Here is a 26,605-nt window from a genome sequence, read left to right as displayed (position 1 = left end):
AGGGCCTTTGGTCTTGCTGTTCCTTCTACCCCAAATGCTCTTCCCACAGATTTCCCCATGTCTGTCTCTGTCACTTAGATCTCTCTTCACTTGTTGCCTCTTTAGAAAGACCTTCTATAGACCAGACGCAGTGGCTTACACCTGTAATCCCAGCATTTTGGGAGGCCCAGGCGAAAGGATCACTTGAGGCCAGGGGTTTGAGACCAGCCTGGCCACCATGGTGAAACCTCGTCTCTACCAAAAATACAAAAATTAGCCGGGTGCAATGGCACACACCTGTAATCCCAGCTACTGGGGAGGCTGAGGCAGGAGGATTGCTTGAACCTGGGAAGCAGAGGTTGCAGTGAGTCAAGATCGTGCCACTGTACTCCAGCCTGGGCAACAAGAGCAAAACTCTGTCAAGGAAGGAAGGAAGGAGGGAGGGAAGGAGGGAAGGAGGGAGGGAGGGAGGGGAGGGGTCTTTTATGATCTCCTTGTTGAAAAAAGTATATTTCCCTCACTCAAAATTTGAGAAATGCAGATGAAAAATATGACGAGCTACCACTTCTCATCAACCAGTAGTCAGAAGTTTAAAAGCTTCACAGTACACTTTTTTGGGGAGGCTGAGAGAATGGACATTCTTCTGCATTGCTGGTGGGAATGCCAAATGGTGCCGCCACGTGAAAAGGGATTTAGTAGCATCTAACAAAATCACACACGGAGGCCAGGTGCGGTGGCTCACGCCTGTAATCCCAGCACTTTGGGAGGCCGAGGCGGGCGGATCACGAGGTCGGGAGATCAAGATCGTCCTGGCTAACACGGTGAAACCCCGTCTCTACTCTAATTTTCTCTAAAAATACGGAAAATTAGCCGGGCGAGGTGGCGGGCGCCTGTAGTCCCAGCTACTCGGGAAGCTGAGGCAGGAGAATGGCGTGAACCTGGGAAGTGGAGCTTGCAGTGAGCTGAGATTGCGCCACTGCATTCCAGCCTGGGAGAGAGCAAGACTCTGTCTCAAAAAAAAAAAAAAAAGAAAAGGAAAAGAAAAAGAATGGAGGCTGGGCACAGTGGCTCACACCTGGAATCTCAGTACTTTGGGAGGCCGAGGTGGGCAGATCACTTGAGGTCAGCAGCTCAAGACTAGCCTGGACAACATAGTGAGACCCCATCTCTACTAAAAATAAATAGTTCCTGTTGTCTTAGCTACTTGGGAGGCTCAGGAAGGAGGATCCCTTCAGCCTAGGAGTTCGCTGCAGTGAGCTATGATTGCGCCACTGCACTCCAGCCTGGGTGACAGAGCGAGACTGTCTCAAAAAACTAAGTTAGGCCGGGCACGGTGGCTCACGCCTATAATCTCAGCATTTTGGGAGGCCAAGGTGGGCGGATCACTTCAGGTCAGGAGTTTGAGACCAGCCTGGCCAACATGGTGAAACCTGGTCTCTACTAAAAATACAAAAATTAGCCAGGCGTGGTGGTGGATGCCTGGAATCCCAGCTACTCGGGAGGCTGAGGCACAAGAATTGCTTGAACCCGGGAGGCGGAGCTTGCAGCGAGCCGAGATCGCACCACCACACTCCAGCCTGGGTGACAGAGTGAGACTGTCTCCAAAAAAAAAAAAAAAAAACAACTAAATTACAAACAAAATAAGATAAAATACATGAGTCCACACTGATATATTTAAAATAAGAAAAAAGAGAAAGTTCTTTTCAGTAGCACACCAATTTATCCATGTAGGTGGAATAACAGAGTTAGAAGAAAACACCATCCTGCAATCCTAGTAGTAATGTCAGATTCAGGCAAGAGTCACAAGAGGATGCTCCATCGCTGGATGACAGAAACTCCCCACAGATCTATTAATTATTACAGAGAGAAAAAGCTTCCTTTACGCTGAAAGCACATGGCAGATGCCGCCTTAACCAAGCGATCGAAGTTAACATCACCAGCAACAGGGCAGACCGACACCACGGGCCTCCGGAGAAGAGAGCTGAGCAAGCCACTACCTCCTTTGTGTCGTGTTCCTGCTGAGAATGTGTAACCTGAATCCACTCATGAGGACAGTGGGACACTCTACAGCCCAACTGGCTGCACTCTTCAAAAACGTCAACATGAAAGATTGAAAAAGAGAAAAAAAAAAAGGCAGCAGAGCTCCATAAAAAATGAAAGGTTCACATGGTATCCTCCACGTACTAAAAAAAAAAAAAAAAAAAATGAAAGGAGACTAAAGAGACACAATAGGGAAATGCAAAGAGTGATCTTAGATCGGATCCTGAATCAGGAAAAAGTGACAGTAAAAAAGATAGCATTGGGCCGGGCGTGGTGGTTCACGCCTATAATCCCAGCACTTTGGGAGGCCAAGGTGGGTGGATCACTCAAGGTCAGGAGTTCGAGATCAGCCTGGCCAACAGGGTGAAACCCTGTCTCTACTAAAAGTACAAAAATTAGCCAGGTGTGATGGCGCGTGCCTGTAGTCCCAGCTACTTGAGAGACTGAGGCAGGAGAATCGCTTGAACCCAGGAGGTGGAGGTTGCAATGAGTCAAGATTGCACACTGCAGTCCAGCCTGGGTGACAGAGCAAGACTGTCTCAAAAACAAAACAAAATAAAACAAAAAAGAAAAAGGCCAGGCGCGGTGGCTCACACATGTAATCCCAGCACTTTGGGAGGCCAAGGCAGATGGATCACCTGAGGTCAGGAGTTCGAGACCAGCCTGACCAACATGGTGAAATCCCGTCTCTACTAGAGATACAAAAAAATTAGCTGGGCGTGGTGGTGGGTGCCTGTAATCCCGGCTACTCGGGAGGCTGAAGCAGGAGAATCACTTGAACCCAGGAAGTGCCGAGGTTGCAGTGAGCCAAGATTGCGCCATTGCACTCCAGTCTGGATGACAAGAGTGAAACTCCAATTCAAAAAAAAAAAAAGACAATATTGGAGGGTGGGGGCGGTGGCTCACGCCTATAATCCCAGCATTTTGGGAGGCCAAGGTGAGTGGATCGCTTGAGCTCAGGAGTTTGAGACCAGCCTGACCCACATGGTGAAACCCTGTCTCTACTAAAAACACAAAAATTAGCCAGGCTTGGTGACATGAGCCTGTAGTTCCAGCCATTCAGGAGGCTGAGGCAGAAGGCAGAGGTTGCAGTGAACCAAGATTGAGCCACTGCACTCCAGCCTGGGTGACAAAGCAAGACTGTCTCAAAAAAAAAAAAAAAAAAAATTTGCATCGGTGAAATTTAAATATAGGACTAGGTATTAGCTATAGTATTTTATAGACCTTAAACTTCCTGAATTTGATTATTGTACTGTGGTTAGGTAAGAGAATGCCCTTGTTCTTAGGGAATACTTGCTGAACTAGTGAAGTGTTTGCAACTTATATTCAAGTGGTTGCATCAATGTGTGTATATATATATTTTTTGTGCACACATATGTATATATTTGTGTGTATATATATAACATGTGTATACATATGTATATATGTATATGTAACATGTGTATACATATATGTGTATATAGATCATATGTGTATATGGAGCGAGAGACAGACAGAAAGGCACACGTGGTAAAATGTTGAAAAACTGGGCTAGGTGAAGGATATGAGAGTTCATTGTATTATTTTTGCAAGCATCCTGCAGTGTTAAAATTTTTCCAAAATAAAAAGTTTAAAATATGAGTATCCCAAACCAGAGATTTTTTTTTTCAAAGTGCTAAAGTATTACCTGCACACTAGTATTTCATTTCATTATTTATTTATTGAGATGGGGTCTCGCTGTATGGCCCAGGCTAGAGTGCAATGGCATGATCATGGCTCACTGCAGCCTCAAACTCCTGGGCTCAAGCGATCCTCCTGCCTCAGCCTCTGGAGTAGCTGGGACAACAGGTATGCACCACCACACCTGGCTAACTTTTTTGTTTTGTTTTGCTTTTTTTGTTTTTGGAGAGACAGGGTCTCAATATGTTGACCAGCCTGGTCTCAAACTCTTTTAGGCTCAAGCAATCCTCTCGCCTCGGAATCCCAAAGTGCTAGGATTGCAGGCGTGAGCCACTGTGCCTGGCCTTGCTTTTTCACTGTAAAAAGAAAAACCTACCTTTTCCCCTGGGAGCTCTGATGGACACCACCTTTACCAAGGGTTCGAGCTGGTACCACTCATAGTAGGACAACCTGACATTATTTGCTCCCTGGAGTAATGGGATACAAAGTACATGGCGGCACCTCTGGCTTTTCTTGCCCATGATGTTTAACGTGAATGATATCGAGCCTCTAGTCTATACAGAACTTCCAGGTTACAGAAAATACAAGGAAAGAGGAACAAATGAAATGTTACGAAGAAGAACCAAATAAATTCAAGATGCGGCTGGGAGCAGTGGCTGACGACTGTCATCCCAGCACTTTGGGAGTCCGAGGCGGGTGAATCACCTGAGGTCGGGACTTTAAGACCAGCCTGACTAACATGGAGAAACCCCACCTCTACTAAAAATACAAAATTAGCTGGGCATGGTGGTGCAGGCCTGTAATCCCAGCTACTCGGGAGGCTGAGGCACAAGAATTGCTTGAACCCGGGGAGGCGGAGCTTGCAGTGAGCTGAGATCCGGCTACTGCACTCCAGCCTGGGTGACAGAGCAAGACTCCGTCTCAAAAAAAATTAATAATAAAAAATAAATAAATAAATATAAAAATAAAAATGAATTAAACAATAAATCCAAGATGCAGGACATTCACCAGGATACCCTGTCCCTCAGTCTTCAGAAAAACGATGACATGGACCAAGCTAATGACACTCAAACCAGCGATCAACTCTAATATCTCAAAAAGAGAGACAATCAGACATTCCGTGTCTCCTGATGTAATAGACACAACAGGATGTGAATAGCACCACCTATCTGTAAAGTGTTCTTGCCAAAAAAAAAAAAATCAAACCTGCATCCATCTAAGCTTCCTTTAGATCTTGGCTTACAAGAAAATACAGGAATAGGCCAGTGCATTGGCTCACACCTGTAATCTCAGCACTTTGGGAGGCTGAGGCGGGCAGATCACCTGAGGAGTTTGAGACCAGCCTGTCCAAAACATGATGAACCCCCCTCTCTATTAAAAATACAAAAATTAGTTAGGTGTGGTGCTGGGCACCTATAGTCCCAGCTACTCGGGAGGCTAAGGCAGGAGAATTGCATGAACCTGGGAGGCAGAGGTTGCAGTGAGCTGAGACCTCACCACTGCACTCCAGCCTGGCAACAGAGTGACAGTCCATCTCAAAAAAAAAAAAATTAGCCAGGCGTGGGGGTGGGCACCTGTAATCCCAGCTACTCAGGAGGCTGAGGCTGGAGAATCACTTGAACCTGGGAGGTAGAGGTTACAGTGAGCCAAGGTTGTGCCGCTGCACTCCAGCCTGGGCGACAGAGTGAGACCGTCTCAAAAAAAGAAAAGGCCGGGCTCAGTGACTCACGCCTGTAATCCCAGCACTTTGGGAGGCTGAGGTGGGTGGATCACCTGAGGTCAGGAGTTTGAGATCAGCCTGGCCAACGTGGCGAAACCCCGTCCCTACTAAAAGTACAAAAATTAGCCGGGTGTGATGGCAGGTGCCTGTAATCCCAGCTACTTGGGAGGCTGAGGCCAGAGAATCGCTTTAACCTGGGAGGCGGAGGTTGTAGTGATCCGAGATTGCACCATTGCATTTCAGCCTGGGCGACAAGATCGGAACTCTGTCTCAAAAAAAAAAAAAAGAGAGAGAGAGAGAAAAGAAATAAAACACTGGAAGAGATGAACATATTAAACCACAACAGAGGATTCCATTGGAAAGCTCTGCAATGTGGGAATTCCATACAACAAAAATCCAAATTTCTCAAAAAAATAAATGGCGAGAAAAAAATAGGAGAGGGACCGTTTTCGGTTGAAAGAGGCTTCAGAGATCTATCAACTCAATGTATATGTGGAACTTGGATCTGATTTGCAACAAATGAACTATGAAAAGGCATTTATGAGGCCAGTGGGGAAGAGTGAGCATTAACTAGATATAATAGGAAGTGAATATTCTTATTTGCTTCGGCTTGATCATGGCATTGTGGTTATAGTAAATAAAAGACTACTTATAACTCAGAGATATACTGAAATGTCTGTGAATAAAATGATGTCTGAGACTGGCTTTAAAATAATGTAGTGAAATGCAGAAGAGGACATGGCAATATGACTAAAAACAGATTTGCCATATGTTGGTAATTGTTGAAACTGAGTACAGGATCCATGAATTTCATTATACTATTCTTTCTCTATTTTATTTCAATTTTTATTTATTTATTTTTTTCAGACAGGGTCTTATTCTGTTGCCCAGGCTGGAGTGCAGTGGCACCATCACAGCTCAGCGTAGCCTCCATCTCCAGGGTTCAAAATGATTCTTCCACCTCAGCCTCCAGAGGAGCTAATACTACAGGCTCGAGCCACTGTGCTTGGCTTTTTTTTATATTTTAATAATGAGAAATATTTACAACGTCAGTGTTGGCCGGGCGCGGTGGCTTACACCTGTAATCCCAGCACTTCGGGAGTCCCAGGCGGGCGGATCAGGAGGTCAGGAGATCCAGACCATCCTGGCTAACACGGTGAAACCCCGTCTCTACTAAAAATACAAAAAAAAAAAAAAAAAAAATTAGCCGGGCGTAGTGGCCGGCGCCTGTAGTCCCAGCTATTCAGGAGGCTGAGGCAGGAGAATGGCGTGAACCCGGGAGGCGGAGCTTGCAGTGAGCCGAGGTCGAGCCACTGCGCTCCAGCCTGGGCGACAGAGCGAGACTCCGTCTCAAAAAAAAAAGTCAGTGTTGTGAAAACAAATAGTAGTGGAATTAGGTTTTGTTTTATTTTGTTTTGTTTTTGACAGAGTTTTACTGTGTCACTTAGGCTGGATGCAGTGGCGCGATCTTAGCTCACTTGCAACCTCCGCCTCCCGAGTTCAAGCTATTCTCCTGCCTCAGCTTCCTGAGTAGCCGGGATTACAGGCACCCACCACCACGCCCAGCTAACTTTTTTGTATTTTAATAGAGATAGGGTTTCACCACGTTGGTCAGACTGGTTTCAAACACCTGACCTCAAATGATCCGCCCAGCTCGGCCTCCCAAAGTGCTGGGATTATAGGCATGAGCCACTGCACCCAGCCAAAAAAGAGACTTATTAACTAAATGTCACGCATGGACCTAGATTGAATCCTGGTTCTGGGGAAACAGTTATAAAAGACATTCTTGAAATAGCCAGACAGTTTAAAAATGTATTAAATTATATTATGGAATTATAAAATTTCTAGGTCTGATAATGTTGTTGTAGTTACGTAGAAGAATGTCATTATTCTTCTATTTATTTAGAGACAAGATCTGGCTCTGTTGCCCAGGCTGGAGTGTAGTGGCATGATCTCAGCTTATGGCAACCTCTGCCTCCTGGGCTCAAGCCATCCTCCCAGCTCACCCTCCCGAGTAGCTGGGACTGCAGGCGCATGCCCCATGCCCGGCTGACTTTTGTATTTTTTGGAGAGACGGGATTTTGCCACGTCACCCAGGCTGGTTTTGAACTCCTGAGCTCAAGGGATCTGCCCACCTCGGCCTCCCAAAGTGAGGCCACACCACCCGACCCTTATCCTTAAAGGACACATACTAACACTTAATTTTAGAGATGAACTATCAACATGTCTGCAATTTACTTTCAAATGCTAAAGCCAAAAAAATCTGTGTGTGGTGTGTTTAAAAAGTGAGGTGGTACCAGGCACAGTGGCTCATACCTGTAATCCCAGCACTTTGGGAGGCTGAGAAGGGAAGATCACCTGAGGTCAGGAGTTCAAGACCAGCCTGGTCAACACGGTGAAACCCCATTTCTACTAAAAATACAAAAATTGGCCGGGTGTGGTGGCTCAGGCCTGTAATCCCAACACTTTGGGAGGCCTAGGTAGGCAGATCACGAGGTCAGGAGTTCGAGACCATCCTGGCTAACACAATGAAACCCCGTCTCTACTAAAAATACAAAAAATTAGTGGGGCGTGGTGGCGGGCACCTGTAATCCCAGCTACTCGGGAGGCTGAGGTAGGAAATATCTTGTGCACCTTGGAGGTGGAGGTTGCAGTGAGTTGAGATTGAGCCACTGCACTCCAGCCTGGACAACAGAGTGAGACTCCGTCTCAAAAAAAAAAAAAATTAGCCAGGCATGGTGGTGCCCGCCTGTAGTCCTAGGTACTTGGGAGGTTGAGGCAGGAGAATCACTTGAACCCAGGAGGCAGAGGTTGCAGTGAGCAGAGATGGCGCCATTGCACTCCAGCCTGGGTGACAGAGTGAGACTCTGTCTCAAAAAAAAAAAAAAAAAAAAAAAAAAGGTGAGGTAGGAGGGAAAGATAGAGAGAGAGAGAAAAACATTCAGGTGGGTGGGATAATATAATAACCCCTCCCCATCACTCTCCTTCTCCTAACCTGCTTTTTTTTTATTTTTTATTTTTATTTATTTATTTTTTTGTAGCATGTAGCACCATCTAACATTATGTTATCTATTTGTTACTTTTTTATTAGACATCTCCTCCATCCCCAGTTGGATGCTAGGAACTCCATGATACTAGAAACGAGTCCACCTTGTTCTTTATTATTCTCCAGCAACTAGTCAATACTGTTTGAATGAATGCATATACTTGCCATGCAGCTAGAATGACTAGAAAAGCTCATTCACTCTAAATCCTACCATTCCTCTATCCCTTCCAAGAATTAACTTTTCCTTGCTCTGAACTTCCATAACACTTTCAACTTCTAGTATTCCACAATGTTGAGACGCAGTAAGCGAGTGATTATAGGCCAGATGTGGTGGTTCAGGCCTGGAATCCCAGCACTTTGGGAGGCCAAGGAGGGCGGATCACTTGAGACCAGCCTGGCCAACATGGTGAAACCCTGTCTCTACTAAAAATACAAAAATTAGCCAGGCGTGGTGGCGGGCTCCTGTAATCCCAGCTACTCGGGAGGCTGAGGCAGGAGAATTGCTTGAAGCTGGGAGGTGGAGGTTGCAGTGAGCTGAGATTATGCTGCTGCACTCCAGCCTGGGTGACAGAGCGAGACTCCACCTCAAAAAATAGAAACAAAAAAAAAAAAAAAAGAAAGAAAGTGATCATGAAGCATTACATGGTGAAAACACACCGAGATTGGTCTTGAAATATGAGCAGGTTTATAGGAAAGGAAGATTGAAGGAAGCCCAGAAATCGCACTCACTGCAGTGCCTAACGCAAATGCAGGGGAATCAGCTTCATTCCTCTTTTCCTCTCTCTCTCTCTCCCTCTTTCTCTCTCTCATCCATCAGGGATGGTCACCGAAGGACAATCAAATTGTGTCTGTTTTACTTCCTGAATTTCTCATAAATATAACCCCCTTTTTGCTTCCCCAAGTCCCTTGCCCCAGATCAGGCCTTATTCTCTCTCTCTTTTTTTTTTTTTTTTTTTTTTTTTGAGATGGAGTCTCTCTGTGTCTGGAGTTGGTGTAATGGTGCCATCTCAGCTCACTGCAACCTCTGCCTCTTGGGTTCAAGTGATTCTCCTGCCTCAGCCTCCTGAGTAGCTGAGATTACAGACATGTGCCACCACACCCGGCTAATTTTTGTATTTTTAGTGGAGATGGGGTTTCACCATGTTGGCCAGGCTAGTTTTGAACCCCTGACTTTGTGATCCACCAACCTCGGCCTCCCAAAGTGCTGGGATTACAGGCGTGAGCACCGTGCCCGGCCTTCAGGCCTTATTCTGCATGTTTGTACCATTGTTCCAAAGTCTTCATCTCCCTTTCTGAAACCCAAAGCAGACTCTATCCCTCCAGGCTCAGAACCCTTCCTTGGTTCCACATTGTCCACAGGAGAAACAATTCAGCCTGTCGTTCCAGGCTGTCTGTGATCTTGTTCCTGCTGACAACACCTGCCTCACAGTTCACTCCAACCCCAGACTTAAGGCCCAAGTTTCACGTTACAGCTCTAAATAACAAACATTCTGCCAGGTGTGGTGACTCATGCCTGTAATCTCAGCACTTTGGGAGGCTGAGGTGGGCAGATCACTTGAGGTCAGGAGTTTAAGACCAGCCTGGCCAACATGGTGAAACCCCATCTCTACAAAAATACGAAAAAAATTAGCCAGGTGTGGTGGTGCACACCTGTAATCCCAACTACTCGGGAGGCTGAGGCATGAGAATTGCTTGAACCCAAGAGGTGAAGGTAGCAGTGAGCCAACATTGCGCCACTGCACTCCAGCCTGGGCAACAGACCAAGAGGCAGATTTCCCCTGCCTCAATAAATAAATAAATAAATAAATAAATAAATAAATACCAGTCTCTATAAGCAGAGTCAGGACCAGGGTCTGATGGGAAAGAAAGAAATATTTCCACTGAGGAAAATATTTTTTTTTTCTTTTTTCTTTGTAATAAGTCATTCTTATCATCCCTTTTTCTTTCTGGCCATTTTGCATTAGCCCTGGTTCTCCAAAAATAATGTCTTTTTCCTTTCTCTTTTTCTCCCTCCCTTCCCCCTTTCTCTCTCTGCAATCCAACTCTCTTACTCTCTTCCCACCCCCTCAACTTCATCTGCTTTGTAATTCTTAAAGCACAGTAGGCAAGAGTCACCTACATTCCAAGCTGAATAGAACCATCCTGGCTTGAAAGCAACTGGGTTTCAGGACCATGGACAGGTGCACTGGCGTCGACCTCTGTCTTAGCTGCCTGCTTGCTTTCTTTCGTGTGTGTGTGTGTGTGTGTGTGTGTGTGTGTGTGTGTGTGTGTGTGTGTGTGTGTGTGTGTGTGTGTGTGTGTGTGTGTGTGTGTGTGTGTGTGTGTGTGTGTGTGTGTGTGTGTGTGTGTGTGTGTGTGTTCGTTTGTTTTTCCAGGGGCAATGGTACAATCTCGGCTCACGGCAACCTGTTCGTTTGTTTTTCCAGGCTGGAGTGCAATGGTACAATCTCGGCTCACGGCAACCTCCGCTTCCCAGGTTCAAGCGATTCTCCTGTCTCAGTCTCCCAAGTAGCTGGGATTACAGGCGCCTGCCACCATGCCTGGCTAATTTTTGTGTTTTTAGTAGAGACGGGATTTCACCATGTTGACCAGGCTGGTCTCGAACTCCTAACCTCAGGTGACCTGCCTGCCTCAGCCTCCTAGTGTTCTGGGATTACAGGGATGAGCCACTGTGCCTGGCCTGTCCTAGCTCCTCTCTAGGGCCTTATCGCATGCTGTGAATTCCATCTCCAAACCAGTTCCTTTCTTTCTGGACTTGAAAATTTCCCCCTGACCCTTTCGGCATCAACTTAGCTGTCACCTTTTCTTGGAAGCCCTCCCTGGTCTCTCTCACCCTCCCCACAGCACCCTACTATGTCAGGTTAATGCATCATCCCTTTTCTCAGAATACCCAGGACTGTCACTCATCCATTCTGCCCTCACTCATTCTGGAAATAGTTCAGTTTGCACTTCATACAAACAACACTTCTAGGCTCTAAGACACAAACAAGAACATGTTTGAAAAGGTCTCAGCCCGCTGGGCCGCAGTGGCTCATGCCTGTAATCCCAGAACTTTGGGAGGCTGAGGTGGGTGGATCACTTGAGGTCAGGAATTCGAGACCAGCCTGGCCAACATGGCGACACCCCGTCTCTACTAAATATACAAAAATTAGCCAGGCGTGGCGGCGGGCTCCTGTAATCCCAGCTACACGGGAGGCTAAGGCAGGAGATTGCGCCACTGTACTCCAGCCCGGGTAAAAAAGCGAGACTCTGTCTCAAAAAGAAAAGAAAAGAAAAGAATAGAAAAGAAAAGAAAAAGAAAGGAAAGAAAAGGTCTCAGCATCCTCCTCACTCTTCTTTTTTCTGAGACAGAGTCTTGCTCTGTAGACCAAACTAGAGTGCAGCAGCATGATTTCTGCTCACTCCAGCCTTCATCTTCCAGGTTCAAGTGATTCTCCTGCCTCAGCCTCCCAAGTAGCTGGGACTTCAGGGGCCCACCACCACGCCCAGCCAATTTTTGTATTTTTAGTAGAGATAGGGTTTCATCATGTTGGCCAGGCTGGTCTCAAACTCCTGACCTCAAGTGATCCACCCACCTTGGCCTCCCAAAGTGCTGGGATTACAGGCATGAGCCACCATGCCTGGCCTGTCTCAGCCCTTTTGAAGATTACATTCTGGTACAAAAAGACAGAAAACAAATATCACAACAGTAGCAATAAATGCTATTAAAAAATATAAAACAAAGCATGTGATAGTACAGCAGGGGTAAGGGAATACTAGGTACTGTTGTCAGAGAAAGCAACTCTGAAGAGAAAAAAGTTTGAGGCTTCTGAGAATCAGGGCCGGATGGAGTTGGAGGTGGGGAAGGGACTTCCAAGCAGGGAAGAATAATGAGTGTACCAAGTCCTGAGGTGAGGCTGTGATTCGCATTTTCAAGGAGAAGAATGAGGCCAGTGTAGGCTGAACTTATAAGCAATGCGGAGAGTGCTAGTGGCTGAGGAGATGAGGTCAGAGATCTGAGCGGTAGCCAAATCATAGAAGACCTTGGAGGCCAGACTGAGGCATTTGGGTATATTCTAAGTGCGATGGGAATCTATTGAAGGAATTTAAGAAAAAGTGTGAAAAGTTTTGACTGACAGGTAGTCAAGAGCTGTTCTGTGAGTGAGTGCATCTGAGTTATACATGAGGATTTAATTGTGTCTTCTGTGCCAAGGACAGGGCCTGGTATACAGGATATCTGAAGACTGAATGAATTAACATATGCACAGATCATGTTTAATGATCAGGGGCTAATGTGGGACATGCATGCGCAAGCCTCTTATGACCTGGAAAAAAATCAATGCCTGTCTAGCTTCCTCCCACTTCTCCCACCAACCACATCCAGTCAGTCATCTGATTCTATTGATTCTTCCATCAATATCCCTCTCTCACATGGCCATCCAATTGCCTTTTCCTCACATCTCCAGCCCCAGCACAGACCTTGTCTGCTATGGCCTGGGCCACTAAACAAGCCTCCTCAGTTTGTACATTTCCAGTCTCTTTCCCTCTAGTCCATCTCCAGCACAGGTCCCTGTGAGACATTTAATGCCCAGCTGTGACCCTATCCCTCCTGCCCTAGTCCTTCCACTGGTTTCTCTAGACTTGAATGCCAGCTCCACCAATGACCAGAGCTGGGGCAACTGCACCAATGACAAGACGCGGGCAACTCCACCAATGACCAGACCTGGGGCAGCTCCACCAATGACCAGCCTGGGGCAACTCCACCAATGACCAGCCTGGGGCAACTCCACCAATGACCAGACTCGGGCAACTGCACCAATGATCAGACTCGGGCAACTGCACCAATGACCAGCCTGGGGCAACTCCACCAATGACCAGACCTGGGGCAACTCCACCAATGACCAGACCTGGGGCAGCTCCACCAATGACCAGACTCGGGCAACTTCACCAATGACCAGCCCAGGGCAGCTCCACCAATGACCAGACTTGGGGCAACTCCACCAATGACCAGATTTGGGCAGCTCCACCAATGACCAGCCCAGGGCAGCTCCACCAATGACCAGATTTGGGCAGCTCCACCAATGACCAGACTCGGGCAACTGCACCAATGACCAGCCCTGGGGCAGCTCCACCAATGACCAGCCTGGGGCAACTCCACCAATGACCAGACCTGGGGCAGCTCCACCAATGACCAGACTCGGGCAACTTCACCAATGACCAGCCCAGGGCAGCTCCACCAATGACCAGACCTGGGGCAGCTCCACCAGTGACCAGACTCGGGCAACTTCACCAATGACCAGCCCAGGGCAACTCCACCAATGACCAGACCTGGGGCAGCTCCACCAATGACCAGACTCGGGCAACTTCACCAATGACCAGCCCAGGGCAGCTCCACCAATGACCAGACCTGGGGCAGCTCCACCAATGACCAGGCCTGGGGCAGCTCCACCAATGACCAGACTCGGGCAACTCCACCAATGACCAGACTCGGGCAACTGCACCAATGACCAGGCCTGGGGCAACTCCACCAATGAACAGACTCGGGCAGCTCCACCAATGACCAGCCCAGGGCAGCTCCACCAATGACCAGCCCAGGGCAGCTCCACCAATGACCAGCCTGGGGCAACTCCACCAATGACCAGACCGGGGGCAACTCCACTAATGACCAGACCTCAGACAACTCCACCAATGACCATCCTGGGACAACCCCACCAATGACCAGACCTCAGACAACTCCACCAATGACCAGACCTCGGACAACTCCACCAATGATCAGACTAGGGCAACTCCACAAATGACCAGACCTGGGGAAACTGCACCAATGACCAGACTCAGGCAACTCCACCAATGACCAGCCTGGAGCAACTCCACCAATGGCCAGCCTGGCACAACTCCATCAATGACCAGACTCAGGCAACTCCACCAATGACCAGCCTGGCACAACTCCATCAATGACCAGACTCAGGCAACTCCACCAATGACCAGCCTGGAGCAACTCCACCAATGACCAGACCTGGGGCAACTTCACCAATGACCAGGCCTGAGGACAACTCCACCAATGACCAGGCCTGAGGACAACTCCACCAATGACCAGGCCTGAGGCAATCCCTGTCTTTCTCTCTCTGAGCCCTGGTTTCCTCATTGGGAACAGGAGGCAGTCACACCAGGCTATTCCATTCCAAGTCCCAAGGCATTGGTACTATTTCTGTCCTTAACCTCTCATTTTAAATCTCCTCCTTTTTTATGCTTTAACCTTAGTGGGGCAGCATAATGCCATGGTGAGGAGCCTGGGTTGGAATCTTGCTTCCCTTATGGAACAACGTAACCTCTGCATGTTTCTGTTTTCCCAATGGTAAAATGGGGATGTTAATGGCACCTGCCTTACAGGGTGGATAAAAATAAATACCTTAATATGTATAAAGCCCCTAGAACTGTCTGGACCCCCAAAAAAGTTGGTTGTTGTGAGCTGAAATTTGGCCAGAAGGGGAAAAAATTAAAAAATAAAAATAAGGGCAAGGTGCGGTGGCTCACGCCTGCAGTTCCAGCACTTTGGGAGGCCGAGGGCGACCTGAGGTCAGGAGTTCGAGACTATCCTGGCTAACACAGTGAAACCCCGTCTCTACTAAAAACACAAAAAATTAGCTGGGTGTGGTGGCACATGCCTGTAATCCCAGCCACTCGGGAGGCTGAGGCAGGAGAATCGCTTGAACCTGGGATGCAGAGGTTGCAATGAGCTGAGATTGCACCATTGCACTCCAACCTGGGCAACAAGAGCAAAACTCCATCTCAAAAAAATAAAAAATAAAAAAGTAAAATAAAAATTAAAAAGTTAGGCCGGGCACGGTGGCTCACGCCTGTAATCCCAGCACTTTGGGAGGCTGAGGTGGCGGATTACAAGGTCAGGAGATCGAGACCATCCTGGCTAACATGGTGAAATCCCGTCTCTACTAAAAAATACAAAAAACTAGCCCGGCGAGGTGGCGGGCGCCTGTAGTCCCAGCTACTCGGGAGGCTGAGGCAGGAGAATGGCGTAAACCCAGGAGCGGAGCTTGCAGTGAGCTGAGATCGGGCCACTGCACTCCAGCCTGGGTGACAGAGCAAGACTCTGTCTCAAAAAAAAAAAAAAAAAAAATTAAAAAGTTGGTTGTTACTGCTAGTACTATTACTACTATCACCACCACCACCACCGCTAGTACTACCACTATTATTACTATGTTTATTTATTTACTTAAAACAACAAGTGTTGAGCACTTATTGTTACAGTCAGGCGCTGGGTCAGATGCTTTACACTCATGATCTAAATCGGGGGTTGGCAAATGACGACCTGGCCCACTGTCTGCTTTTGTATGGTTTGCGAGCTAAGCATGATTTTTACCTATTATTCTTCTTTTGATTTAAAAAAACAAAAATTTAAATAAATTAAATTTAAAAATTTGACTTAAAAAATCAAAAGAAGAAGACTATTTCATGCACATGAAAATTACATTGAGGCCGGGCGCGGTGGCTCAAGCCTGTAATCCCAGCACTTTGGGAGGCCGAGACGGGTGGATCACGAGGTCAGGAGATCGAGACCATCCTGGATAACACGGTGAAACCCCGTCTCTACTAAGAAATAAAAAAAAAAAACTAGCCGGGCGAGGTGGTGGGCGCCTGTAGTCCCAGCTACTCGGGAGGCTGAGGCCGGAGAATGGCGTGAACCCGGGAGGCGGAGCTTGCAGTGAGCTGAGATCCGGCCACTGCACTCCAGCCTGGGCTACAGAGCGAGACTCCGTCTCAAAAAAAAAAAAAAAAAAAAAAAAAAAAAAAAAAAGAAAATTACATTGAACTCAAATTTCAGAGTCCACGAGTAGTCACTGGAACATAGCCACTCCCATTTGCTTAACCTGGCAGCTTTTGCACTACAGTGGCCAATTGCCTCCCAGCAGAGTTGAATAGTTTTGCATTGGAGAACCTATGGCTCACGTAGCCTAAAATATTTGCTATCTGGCCCTAAGCAGAAAAAGCTTGCCAACCGCTGACCAAGATTTGTCCCCTCAATAACTCCACAAAAGAAGGCTTTGGTTTAAACCATGAGTAAGTGATAGAGGCAAGATTTGAACCCAGTTCTTTCTAGGTTCACAACATGTGGCCTTCAGCCACTACACCCCACAAGCTTGGCAGCACATGCCTGGATACCTTGGGGTGGAGTGCATAGGTGAAATGAATGCTAGGAAGGAATTCAGGCAGTTGGATTCAATCTCTTCCAAATTACTCTATTGTTACCCTAGAGACGTGACTTCCAGCCTGCCTGCACCACTGATCCTCAGCGTGACCTTGGGCAGTCAGTTCCTGGTGCAGTGGGTGGTATAAGCATGGATTTAGGAATCAGAATACCCTAGATTTCAATCCCAGTTCTGCCACTGACGAGCTATGTCGCCTCTGCAAGCCCCTGTTTCTGTTCCTGTGAACCGCAAACAATGGGACTTTCCTTATAATGATTTTGACGGGTTGAATAAAAATCCCCATGCTATCTACTCTTGCCCCACTTTTTCTCTCTAGGCCACTATTTTTCCATTTGAAAAATGATGAGACCTTTCCGCTCTGACACTCTAGGATCGTGATATTCTCCACGTCTTATTTTAGCTCAGTGTCTGGCTCCACACGCTGTGATTCAAGTTTGCACGGAGCTTGCACCCTGCCTTCCCTGGGAAAGGTCTCTTCAGGTTAGGTTGAAGGCATGGGGGAGGTTAAACCCAGAGGAGGCCGGGTGAGGAGCAGAGACTGGAGGAGGGGATCCTGGATCAGGCACTTTGGATCTCAGTTGCTTAGTTGGAGAATCCCTTTTCAACTATTTGCACAGCCACTGAAAAGAGGGAGCTGAGTGCTGGCCCCAGGGGACAGAATGGAGACAGGACATGCAGTGGGGTTTGTTCATAAACCATCAACTGAATTACAAGGATCTGATTTGAGTTTAACTAAATTATGTTGAATTCATTTGAATTGAACTGAAGAATTGAGTCAGAATGAATTGGGGTTAGCTGGGTTGGATGGATGGAGTTAAATGTACTCGAGCTGAGTTGATTTGGGCTGATTTTAGCTGAATTGGACTGAATTGGATTGGACTCAGCTGAAATCTGGAGGAGATTAACACTCAAGAAAAAGGTTTTAGGCCAGGCATGGTGGCTTATGCCTGTAATTCCAGCACTTTGGGAGGCTAAGGCAGGAGGATCACTTGAGGCCTGGAGTTCAAGACCAGCCTGACCAACATGGCAAAACCCCATCTCTACTAAAAATACAAAAATTAGCTGGGCGTGGTGGTGCACACCTGTAATCCCAGCTATTCGGGAAGCTGAGACAGGAGAATCGCTTGAACCTGGGAGGCAGAGGTTGCAATGGGCCGAGATCACGCCACTGGGCTCCAGCCTGGGCAACAGAGGGAGACTCCGTCTCAAATAAAAAAAAAAGAAAGAAAGAAAGGCCAGTTACAGTGGCTCACGCCTGTAATCCCAGCACTTTGGGAGGCCGAGGCGAGCAGATCATCTGCAGTCGGGAGTTTGAGACAGCCTGACCAACATGAAGAAACCCCATCTCTACTAAAAAAAATAGAAAATTAGCCGGGTGTGGTGGTGCATGCCTGTAATCCCAGCTACTTGGGAGGCTGAGGCAGGAGAATTGCTTGAACCCAGGAGGCAGAGGTTGTGGTGAGCTGAGATCATGCCACTGCACTCCAGCCTGGGCAACAAGAGCGAAACTCCGTCTCAAAAAAAAAAAAAAAAAAAGAAAGAAAAAAGGCTTTACTGGAACTCTGGACACTCAAGTCCTCTGGAAATAGTTTATGTTGGTATCTTGGGCAACTCTCTGCAATTCTGGGCATTGGAACCCCCATTTTATCAAGTGAGTGCTAATAATAACTCCTAGGTAGTGATGTTAGGAGATGGGTGTGATTTCATATATGCAAAAGAGGCTTGTGCCTCAAAAGAAGAAAAAAAAAATAACCGTAAACAAATATTGAACTCTAGCTAATCACATGTATGATGATGTAAGTAGGGTGAAGTGTACTGATGCTTGAAACTTACTCTGAAATGCATCTAGACAATAAGGTAGATTGATGGATGGTTGGACATATAGACAGATGGACAGACGCAAGATCATGCAAGTCTAGTGATCTGTTAATGTTTGACTCTAAGTGGTGGCTACATGGGTGTTCGCTATAAAATTCTTTGGACTTTTCCATTTATTTGAAAAAATTTAGAACAAAATATTGCACAGAAAATAAGGAGTCCTTTAAACTGTTAATTGCAGTTTATCAGCAGTGGTTAAAAATACAGCCTCCGGAGGCGAATTGCGTGAGTTTCACTCCCAGCTCTGCCTCTCACTAGTTGTATGGCCCTGAGCAAATGACTTCATCCCTCTGAGTGTCTGTTTCCGTATCTGTAAAATGGGCTATTAATAGGATTTACCTCACAAGGTTGTTGTGAGTATCAGAACAGAGCCTGGTACCTAATTAGCACCCAGTTAGCCCTCGCTATAATGTGGTCCTCTAAAGGACGCTTTGCAATGGGCACTGCTATTTCCATTGCACATAGAAGGAAAGTGGTGCTCAGAGAGGGTCTGCAACTCCTCCCAGGCCACACAGCAAAGAAGTGGCTAAGTGGAAAAGGAACCACAGGTCCCTGGAACTGGAAATGGTCCCCCAGCCCACAAGTCCTTAGGCTCACCCGATAGTATGAAGAAGATGCCAGAGACGAAAGCCAGAATGGTCCTCTGCGGGCGGATGTGGCCGATGTTGCTGATGACGAAGGCCGTGAACACGAGAAAGAGGCTGACCATGGGGAAGGGGGTGGCCGTGCGCACTGTCTCTGGGGAGGGGATGGGGAGAGACAGGAGTGAGGAGGGAATCTCCAGTGGGTCACTTCCCCATTCCTTGACCTCTGCTGTCGCCACCTCTGCATTTTTGTTTGGCTCCTCCCTTTCCCCACTGACTCCTCCCCTTCCCCTGATATTTCCTCCGTGGACACAAGCCTGCCACGCCCCCTCACATAGGCCACACCCCCTTGGGCTTAACTCCGCCCCCTTTCTGATTAACTGCTCCTCACCAACCGGACCTCACCCTTTCAACCTTGCCTTTTCTCCTTACCTAACCACTCTGCCTTGCCTTCTTTCTTTCTTGTCTTTCTTTCTTCCTTTTTTTTTTTTTTTTTTTTAGACAGAGTCTCACTCTGTTGTCCAGGCTGGAGTACAGTGGCGAAATCTCGGCTCACTGCAAGCTCCATCTCCCAGATTCAAGCAATTCTTCTGCCTCAGCCTCCTGAGTAGCTGGGACTACAGGCGCGTGCCACCACACCCAGCTAATTTTTGTATTTTTAGTAGAGACAAGGTTTCACCATGTTGGCCAGGCTGGTCTCGAACTCCTGAACTCAGGTGATCCACCCACCTCAACCTCCCAAAGTGCTAGGATTACAGGTGTGAACCACCACGCCTGACCCACTCTGCCTTCTTTCAAGCCTCCCCTCCTTCCCTTGGACCCCACCATTTCCCTAGTCCTGCCCCCTCCCAGGACTCCAGGACTTGACTGTGATCTTGCTCTCTTGTGCCTTGGCACCCCCACATCCCCTCACTCAAAATATTCTCCGTGTTTTCCGTCACCAAGTTGATCTCTGGTTCAAGAAAATATTCTGAGGCCACACAGCGACCTTTCTCCCGACCTGGGGGGAAGAGAAACAGACGGGCCTGGATGAGAGGCTCCTAAGCTCTAGAGAGGCTGTGGGGGTGGGGGTGGGGGCAGGATGGATAGAGGGGAGACCCCAGGTTGGGGGTGCAAGGCCTAGCCCAAGGGTTACAAGCTGTACCACTCCAGGGGTGTTGGGAAAGGGGGTAGGTGGATGTCTGTCTGGGATTCCTCTTTCTTTTCTCTTCTTTTCTTTTCTTTTTTTTTTTTTTGAAATGGAGTCTCGCTCTGTTGCCCAGGCTGGAGTGCAGTGGCACGATCTTGGCTCACCACAACCTCTGCCTCCTGGGTTCAAGTGATTCTCCTGCCTCAGCCTCCTGAGTAGCTGGGACTACAGGCACATGCCAATATGCCCAGCTAATTTTTGTATTTTTAGTAGAGACGGGGTTTCACTATGTTGGCCAGGCTAGTCTCAAACTCCTGACCTTTGATCTGCCCGTCCTGGCCCCCCAAAGTGCTGGGATTACAGGCGTGAGCCACTGCGCCTGGCCTGGGACTCCTCTTTCTGGCTGCCCTAGAGATTCCTGATTGGAGGAGGACAAGGCTGGAATTCTAGGTCCTAAACAACGAAAGATCTGTAGATCAGAACTCATGGTCCCTAAAGGGGACGAGGTCTGGGGAGCCAGGATTCTTACAATGAATGGGTCTTTGTGGTCCCTGGGAGGCATATTTTTTTTGTTTGTTTCTTTTTTTGTTTTTTGTTTTCTTTAGAGACAGGGTTTTGCTCTGTCACCCAGGCTAGAGTGCAGCAGCACTATCATAGCTCACTGCAGCCTCGAACTCCTGGACATAAGCAATCCTCCCGCCTCAGCCTCCTGAATAACTGGAACTACAGGTGCACGCCACCAGTCAGAGCTAGGCAGAGTGAGATGGAGTCTCACTCTGTCACCTAGGCTGGAGTGCAGTGGCAGGGGCGTGATCTCGGCTCACTGCAACCTCCACCTCCCGGATTCAAGCGATTCTCCTGCCTCAGCCTCCCAAGTAACTGGCATTACAGAGGTGCGCCACCACGTACAGCTAATTTTTGTATTTTTAGTAGAGATGGGGTTTCACCATGTTGGCCAGGCTGGTCTCAAACTCCTGAGCTCAAGGGACCTCCCCGCCTTGGCCTCCCAAAGTGCTGGGATTACAGGCGTGAGCCACCGCGCCCGTCCCATGCATTTTTTTTTTTTTTTAATCTTGCCCATTCAGCACTGAAATTGTGCAGTGGACAAGTTCTAAACCTAGACTACAAACTTTAAGGAAGGACTCCATAATTCCTTAGGGGTTACAGACCTGCAGCACTGGGGCTCCTAGATCCAGGAATAAAGGGCTAGTCATTGGGACTCCATGTAGAAATTTGAACTTCCGGGAGAGAATCAGGATCCATTTCTGGATTTCTGGAACCCAATGGATGGAACTATGGCTAAGACTCTCAGACCCCAGGCAAGGCAGAAACTGTTGAGTGGAAGACAGGTGAGGGCTGTACCTGCAAAGAAGCAGACTCTCCAGAGGCCGGCGTGCAGGGCCATCTTGACCTCGGTGGTCTGGTTCTGTGGTAGCACTGTGCCCTCTTCCATGTACAGCCAGTAGTCAGTGCTGACCGCGATGCCCACCAGGAGCAGGCCACACGCACCAAACACGCTGCTCAACAGGGTCAGGGCGCGGCTGCTGCAGTGACTCATCCTCAGAGGCAGGGGGCGCCCTGCGGGGCCTGTGAGAGGGAAGCTGCAGTGCAGAGCTCCACGGGACCGACCAGAGTGCTTGACCCCATGCAGCAACCCGGGATGCTGGGTCCTAGCCAGAGACACCGACTCCCAAATGGAACTCTCTCAGATCTGACCTCCCTGGCCTGACCCATGACCCCAACCCTAGACTCTGACCAGAGACACCAACTGTTGAGCCTCAGCCTCAGGACTGAGCTCCCCAAACCTGCTGCCTGTGCTCTGGCTCCAGATCCTGATCCCAACCCCAGAATTAGATTTCTGATCCTAACTTTCAGCCCAGGCCCAGAGATTGAATCTTGGCTCCAACCGTGTTTGGACTTGGGTCCCAAATATTGTGACTCTGAGCAGAAATTCTAATTTGAGATTCTGAACCCCAGAACAAGGTCTCCCTGCCTAAACCTAACCTCACCTGCTGACCTGAGACCCTAACTTAGAAATCAGATGCCACCAGAGTCCCTAACCTTGAGTGTGGGTCAGTGAGTCGGAAACTATTAGGCCAATCAATGATTTTACCTCTAGGACCTGGCATCCCACAGCCCTGTCTCTGTGCGCCGATCGAAGCCCCCAGTTGTGAACATCAGACTCCAACAAGAATCAATAACCTGAACTCTGAGCCAGGACTTAGATCCCAGAGCACAGGGCATTGGGCTTGAACCCTGGATGCTCTACAACTTGAGCTGGCCAGAAACTCTAACCCAGGCTACCCAGTCTTAACTCCCTGCCCTAATCTGATACCCTGATACATTTTCTTGCACCCTGTCTCTGAACTGCACCCAGAAATCCCCAAAGTGGGTCACTAACCAAGGATCTCTAACCCCATACCGGGGCTTCACACCCTTGACCTCTGCCCTAAGACTTTGAGCAGAGGCCCCCACTTAAGTTTAGCCTCTTGGATTTGTATCTTGAGCCTAACACCCAATTCTAACACCAAGAACTTGACTCATGACCTTCTAACTCTGATCCTGTGCCTTGACCTCATTTGATACCCCAATCTGAGATGACATCTCACAACCCAGATCCTAGCGCCAGAACGGTAATTCTAACCTCCCACATCTAGGCAGGCCCCTGGACCTGGAATGCTGGAACATCTTCACAGGCTGCTGAGTCCCAGAACATTGGAACCCAGAGACATAGAACCAGAATCTCGATTAGAGATTCCAGAATGTCAAAATCAGGAGATGGGGCTGGGTGAGGTGGCTCACACCTGTAATTCCAGCACTTTGGGAGGCTGAGGTGGGTGGATCACTTGAGGTCAGGAGTTTGAGACCAGCCTGGCCAACATGGTGAAACCTTGTCTTTACTAAAAATGCAAAAATTAGCTGGGCACAGTGGCTCACATCTATAATTCCAGCTACTTGGGAGGCTGAGGCAGGAGAATAGCTTGAACCCAGGGGGCGAGGTTGCAGTGAGCCGAGATCGCGCCACTGCACTTCAGCCTGGGTGACAGAGTGAAAGTCCATCTCAAAAGAAAGAAAAAAAAATCATGAATGAGCTGGGAACCCACCACCACCACCAATCCAGCATCCTAATCAGAGCACCCCAGTCAAACATCGGACTCTCATCCTTCCAACTAGGATTCAGTGCCCTGAACTCTAAAATCCCAAGCAGGAGTCCCAAAACCGCCTCCCCTAACACTTCCCACCAGAGGTTCTGGACCTCGGTTTCCCATGCTGGGACTTCCAATCACAGATCCTCTTCAACATCCAGCATGGAGCCCCGATTTCATACACTAGACTCCAAACAGGAGATCCCCAGTTCATATCGGTGGCCTCCCCAATTCCACTTAGGAACCTAGAGATTCCAACGAGGGAGCTCCTCAACCCAGAGCTCAAGGACTTGCAATTCCTTACCCACGATTCTCCCCGACCCCTGCAAGAGTTTTCCCCAAGCCACACAATCCCATGATTTGGGGGTCTCTACTTGGGACCCTCAGCCTGTATCAACCAGAGACGGCTACATGCCTGAATACCCGGGATATTTTTAACTGTGAAGCTTGAGTCCCCTAAACACTCTCCCCAACAAAGTAATCAAGACATAAAACTCCACTTTCCCTAACCAGAATTCTTCTAGCCTTGCAATTCTGCTCCACCTGAATAAAGACTCTGGAGTCTGAGACAACCTTCTCTCCTCCCCGCTCCACCCCGCACTCCCAGCCTCCAGATCCCCCCTCCTTCCCCCCCAGCCTCTTGGAGGCCTCCGAGATCCAGAGTCTGGGAAGGCTCTGGCCAGCTTTTCCTCCCATCCCCCGCCCGGCGGCTCCGGGGTTTGACCGCGAGCTGCCTGGTCCTCTGGCAGCCCTGTGGGCCCGGAAACGGGCACCATTACCCCGGCCACCCTGGTTGCCTCCGTCCCAGGTAGCCGATCTCAGCTTTCCCCTTTCGCCCCTCTGACTCCCAGCTGGGACCTCGTCTCTCCTCCACATTCTTGCACCCCGTTTTAAAACCCAATCTTGCTCCAATTCCTCCTCACTCTCACTGGCCAGCCCAGATCTCCTTATTCCTCCAACCTTTCCTCCTTTGGGACCCTCCCCCCAGGCCTGGAGCCTCCTCTTCTCCCTCTTTCTCCCACCCTTTCGCGGATTCAGGCATTTGAATCTCTGGGGTCCCATTCTGCAAGTCCTAAGCCCAAACTCCATCTCCCTTCCATCTCTCGGGAGACTGTAACTCCGCCTTTCTGGGGACCCCTTCCCAGACCCACACCCTGCTCTGGCCGGCCTGGGTCCTCCGCCCTCGCCCCGTACCGCCTTCCTCAAGGACCCGGCCTCTGCCCTCCCCAGCCCACGGTCGCTGCGACTCGGACATGAAGCGTGCAGTTTCCCACTCCGGGACCCTCGGACCCCGTCCTCCAGGATCGCCAGGCCCAGGTGTCCCTGCATCCCCCATAGCCGCCCGAATTCGGGCGTCCCGACTGCCAGGATCCCACCACCCCTGGAGCCCCTCGGGTCCTTTGTCGCCCCAAACCCGGCTCGCAGACACCTCGAGGGGCGCCCCTTCTTCCTCCCAGGACCCTCCTCTAGCGCTCACCTCGCTCAGGGCTGGGCGGACGCTCCGGGCCGCGGGCCCCGCAGCCGCATGACCGGCCCCGCGGCTTCCCCCGGCCGCCGCCGCCGCCACCGGGGTCGCCGGTGCCCGCGCCCCCCGCCCCCGCCCCGGAGCCCGGCGTCCCGGCCCCCTCCCGGCCTCCCACCCCCCACCCCCCGCGCCCGCGGCCTCACTCGGCGGACGGAGCCGGGAGCAGGAACCGGCGGCCGCTCATTGGCTACTGCGGAGGAGGGGAGGGGCGGGGAGGGAAGGGGGGAAGGATGCAGCGAGGGAGGGAGATGGGCCTTGAGGATGGGGGAGGCAGAGAGGGAGAGAGAATAGAAACAGAGGCAGAGAGCCCGAGAGGGGCAGAGGCACAAAGAGAGACAGGGCAGAGAGAGAAAGTCACGCCGAGACCTTGAGGCCGAGAAGTCCAGGGACTCAGGTCTGGAGACTGAAGGAGACACGGAGACAGAGAGAGACAAGGAGGGAGAGAGACAGAGTTTAGGACCACCCCTCACCACCTAGGCGCAGAGATTCCGAGGCCCGGGAAGTGGAGAGGTCGGAGACCAGAAAGAGACAGAAAGAGACAGGGGGACGCCCAGAGGCCTGGGGCTGAGAGATGCTGAGACCCAGAGACCTTGAGCTTGGAGAAGAGACAGAGGCGGAGAGAGACAGAGAGAGAGAGAGAGAGAGACTCTGAGAAGGAGAGACAGCAGGGACAATCCTGGGGGTCCCCTGACGAGGACTGGGGCTCTAGCCAGGCCTGGGGCGGAGCCTGGGGTCTGGACGACTGCAGGAAGCGGGAGGGGGCGTCCCGGGCCGGGGTCCCTACAGCAGCGGGCGGGCGCAGAGCGGAGTCGGGTCCTGCAGCCGCCGCGGAGCCGGGAGCCGGGCCAGCCCACCCCCCCCCCCCCGCCGTGATGTCAGCGGGGCCACTCTTAAAGGGGCAGGCCGCCCGCCGAGGGTCGGAGCGGGGGCTGGGGCCTGCGGGCACGGGATGGGGGTGTCGCGGCGGTGATGGGGGAGAGAGGGGAAGCCCCAGCATCCAGCTGGACCGGGACATAGAAACCCAGGAGCCTGCAGGGAAGAAGAAGTGCCCGGGTCCGCAAGGAAGCCTGCGAAGCTTTGGGGCTCAGTCCCCTCCAAACACACAGACAAGGCACTCCGCTCCGCTGGTCTGGCCCTGTCCGGAGACTACATTTCCCATCAGCCCTGGCAGCGAGGAGCCGCACTTGGGGGAAGGGTCTGCCGCGGGGCCTGCTGGGAAATGTAGTGCATCTGCACCGTCCCCGGCACTCCCCAGACTTGCAAGTGGGTCAAGGGAAAGAGGCCCAGAAGGCGCGTCTGGCTGCCGTGTGCCTCCGTCACCGATCCCTAGGCTCACGGGTTCTGGCCGGTTTTGGTTGCTCTGACGAGGGGATCTCTTCCTCTGATCGGGTCTCTAGGTCTCTCAAGAGGAGGCGAGACTGTGATCTCCCCTCTTGGGAAGGACTTCTCCCCAGTGTCTGAGCCTGGATGTGCATGTGAGCTTGCGTGGCTGCTGTGGTGAACACGGACGAGCTGGGTCTCTGCGCCGGGGTCGCCACCTGGCACTCCCAGTGATCTCCGTGCCCCTCTCTCACTGTGCACTGTCGACGTTGGTGCCCTCTGTGATATTTTCTCTTCCTGTCTGTCCGGGTCTCCTGCCTGTGTGTGTGCGCTTTTCTCTGCTTGCTCCCTTGCTGTGGGTGTCTCCCCTCTCAGTTT

The 26,605-nt window shown here is 49.9% G+C and overlaps 2 protein-coding genes and 1 long non-coding RNA gene across 25 annotated transcripts in view; 1 reads left to right on the top strand and 2 right to left on the bottom strand.

Annotated features, from left to right (window-relative positions):
- The window catches only part of CACNG7 (calcium voltage-gated channel auxiliary subunit gamma 7), a 31,326-nt gene extending 5,572 nt beyond the window's left edge, over window positions 1-25,754 (bottom strand). For both annotated transcript variants that reach the window (XM_002808208.4, XM_015124841.3), the window contains exons 1-4: window positions 24,860-25,754; window positions 21,599-21,823; window positions 20,021-20,107; window positions 19,121-19,261 (exon numbers count right to left, since the gene is read on the bottom strand). In XM_002808208.4, the coding sequence (XP_002808254.2) occupies window positions 19,121-19,261; window positions 20,021-20,107; window positions 21,599-21,794 (424 nt within the window). In that variant the 5' untranslated portion in view covers window positions 21,795-21,823; window positions 24,860-25,754. The remainder of the gene's footprint in view (window positions 1-19,120; window positions 19,262-20,020; window positions 20,108-21,598; window positions 21,824-24,859) is intronic.
- The window catches only part of NDUFA3 (NADH:ubiquinone oxidoreductase subunit A3), a 427,160-nt gene that overhangs the window by 165,154 nt on the left and 235,401 nt on the right, over window positions 1-26,605 (bottom strand). The window contains exon 1 of one of the 22 annotated variants that reach the window (XM_077981756.1): window positions 26,147-26,150. The exons of 18 other annotated variants lie outside the window; for them this stretch is intronic. The gene's annotated coding sequence lies outside the window, so the exon portion shown is untranslated. Of the gene's footprint in view, window positions 1-24,009; window positions 24,014-24,362; window positions 24,367-25,765; window positions 25,771-26,146; window positions 26,151-26,605 lie in introns of those variants that run through there. 3 more of the 22 variants (XM_077981768.1, XM_077981761.1, XM_077981792.1) reach the window with 3 other exon arrangements.
- Window positions 457-16,238, top strand: LOC144337327 (uncharacterized). Its single transcript, XR_013410301.1, has 2 exons — window positions 457-2,617; window positions 15,418-16,238. It is a non-coding gene; the product is annotated as an uncharacterized LOC144337327 (long non-coding RNA).

This window comes from Macaca mulatta, chromosome 19 (assembly GCF_049350105.2).
Source record: "Macaca mulatta isolate MMU2019108-1 chromosome 19, T2T-MMU8v2.0, whole genome shotgun sequence".
NCBI classification, from domain to species: domain Eukaryota; kingdom Metazoa; phylum Chordata; class Mammalia; order Primates; family Cercopithecidae; genus Macaca; species Macaca mulatta.
The sequence above is the reverse complement of the archived record's forward strand: the minus strand, read 5'-3'. Positions and strand labels throughout refer to the sequence as shown.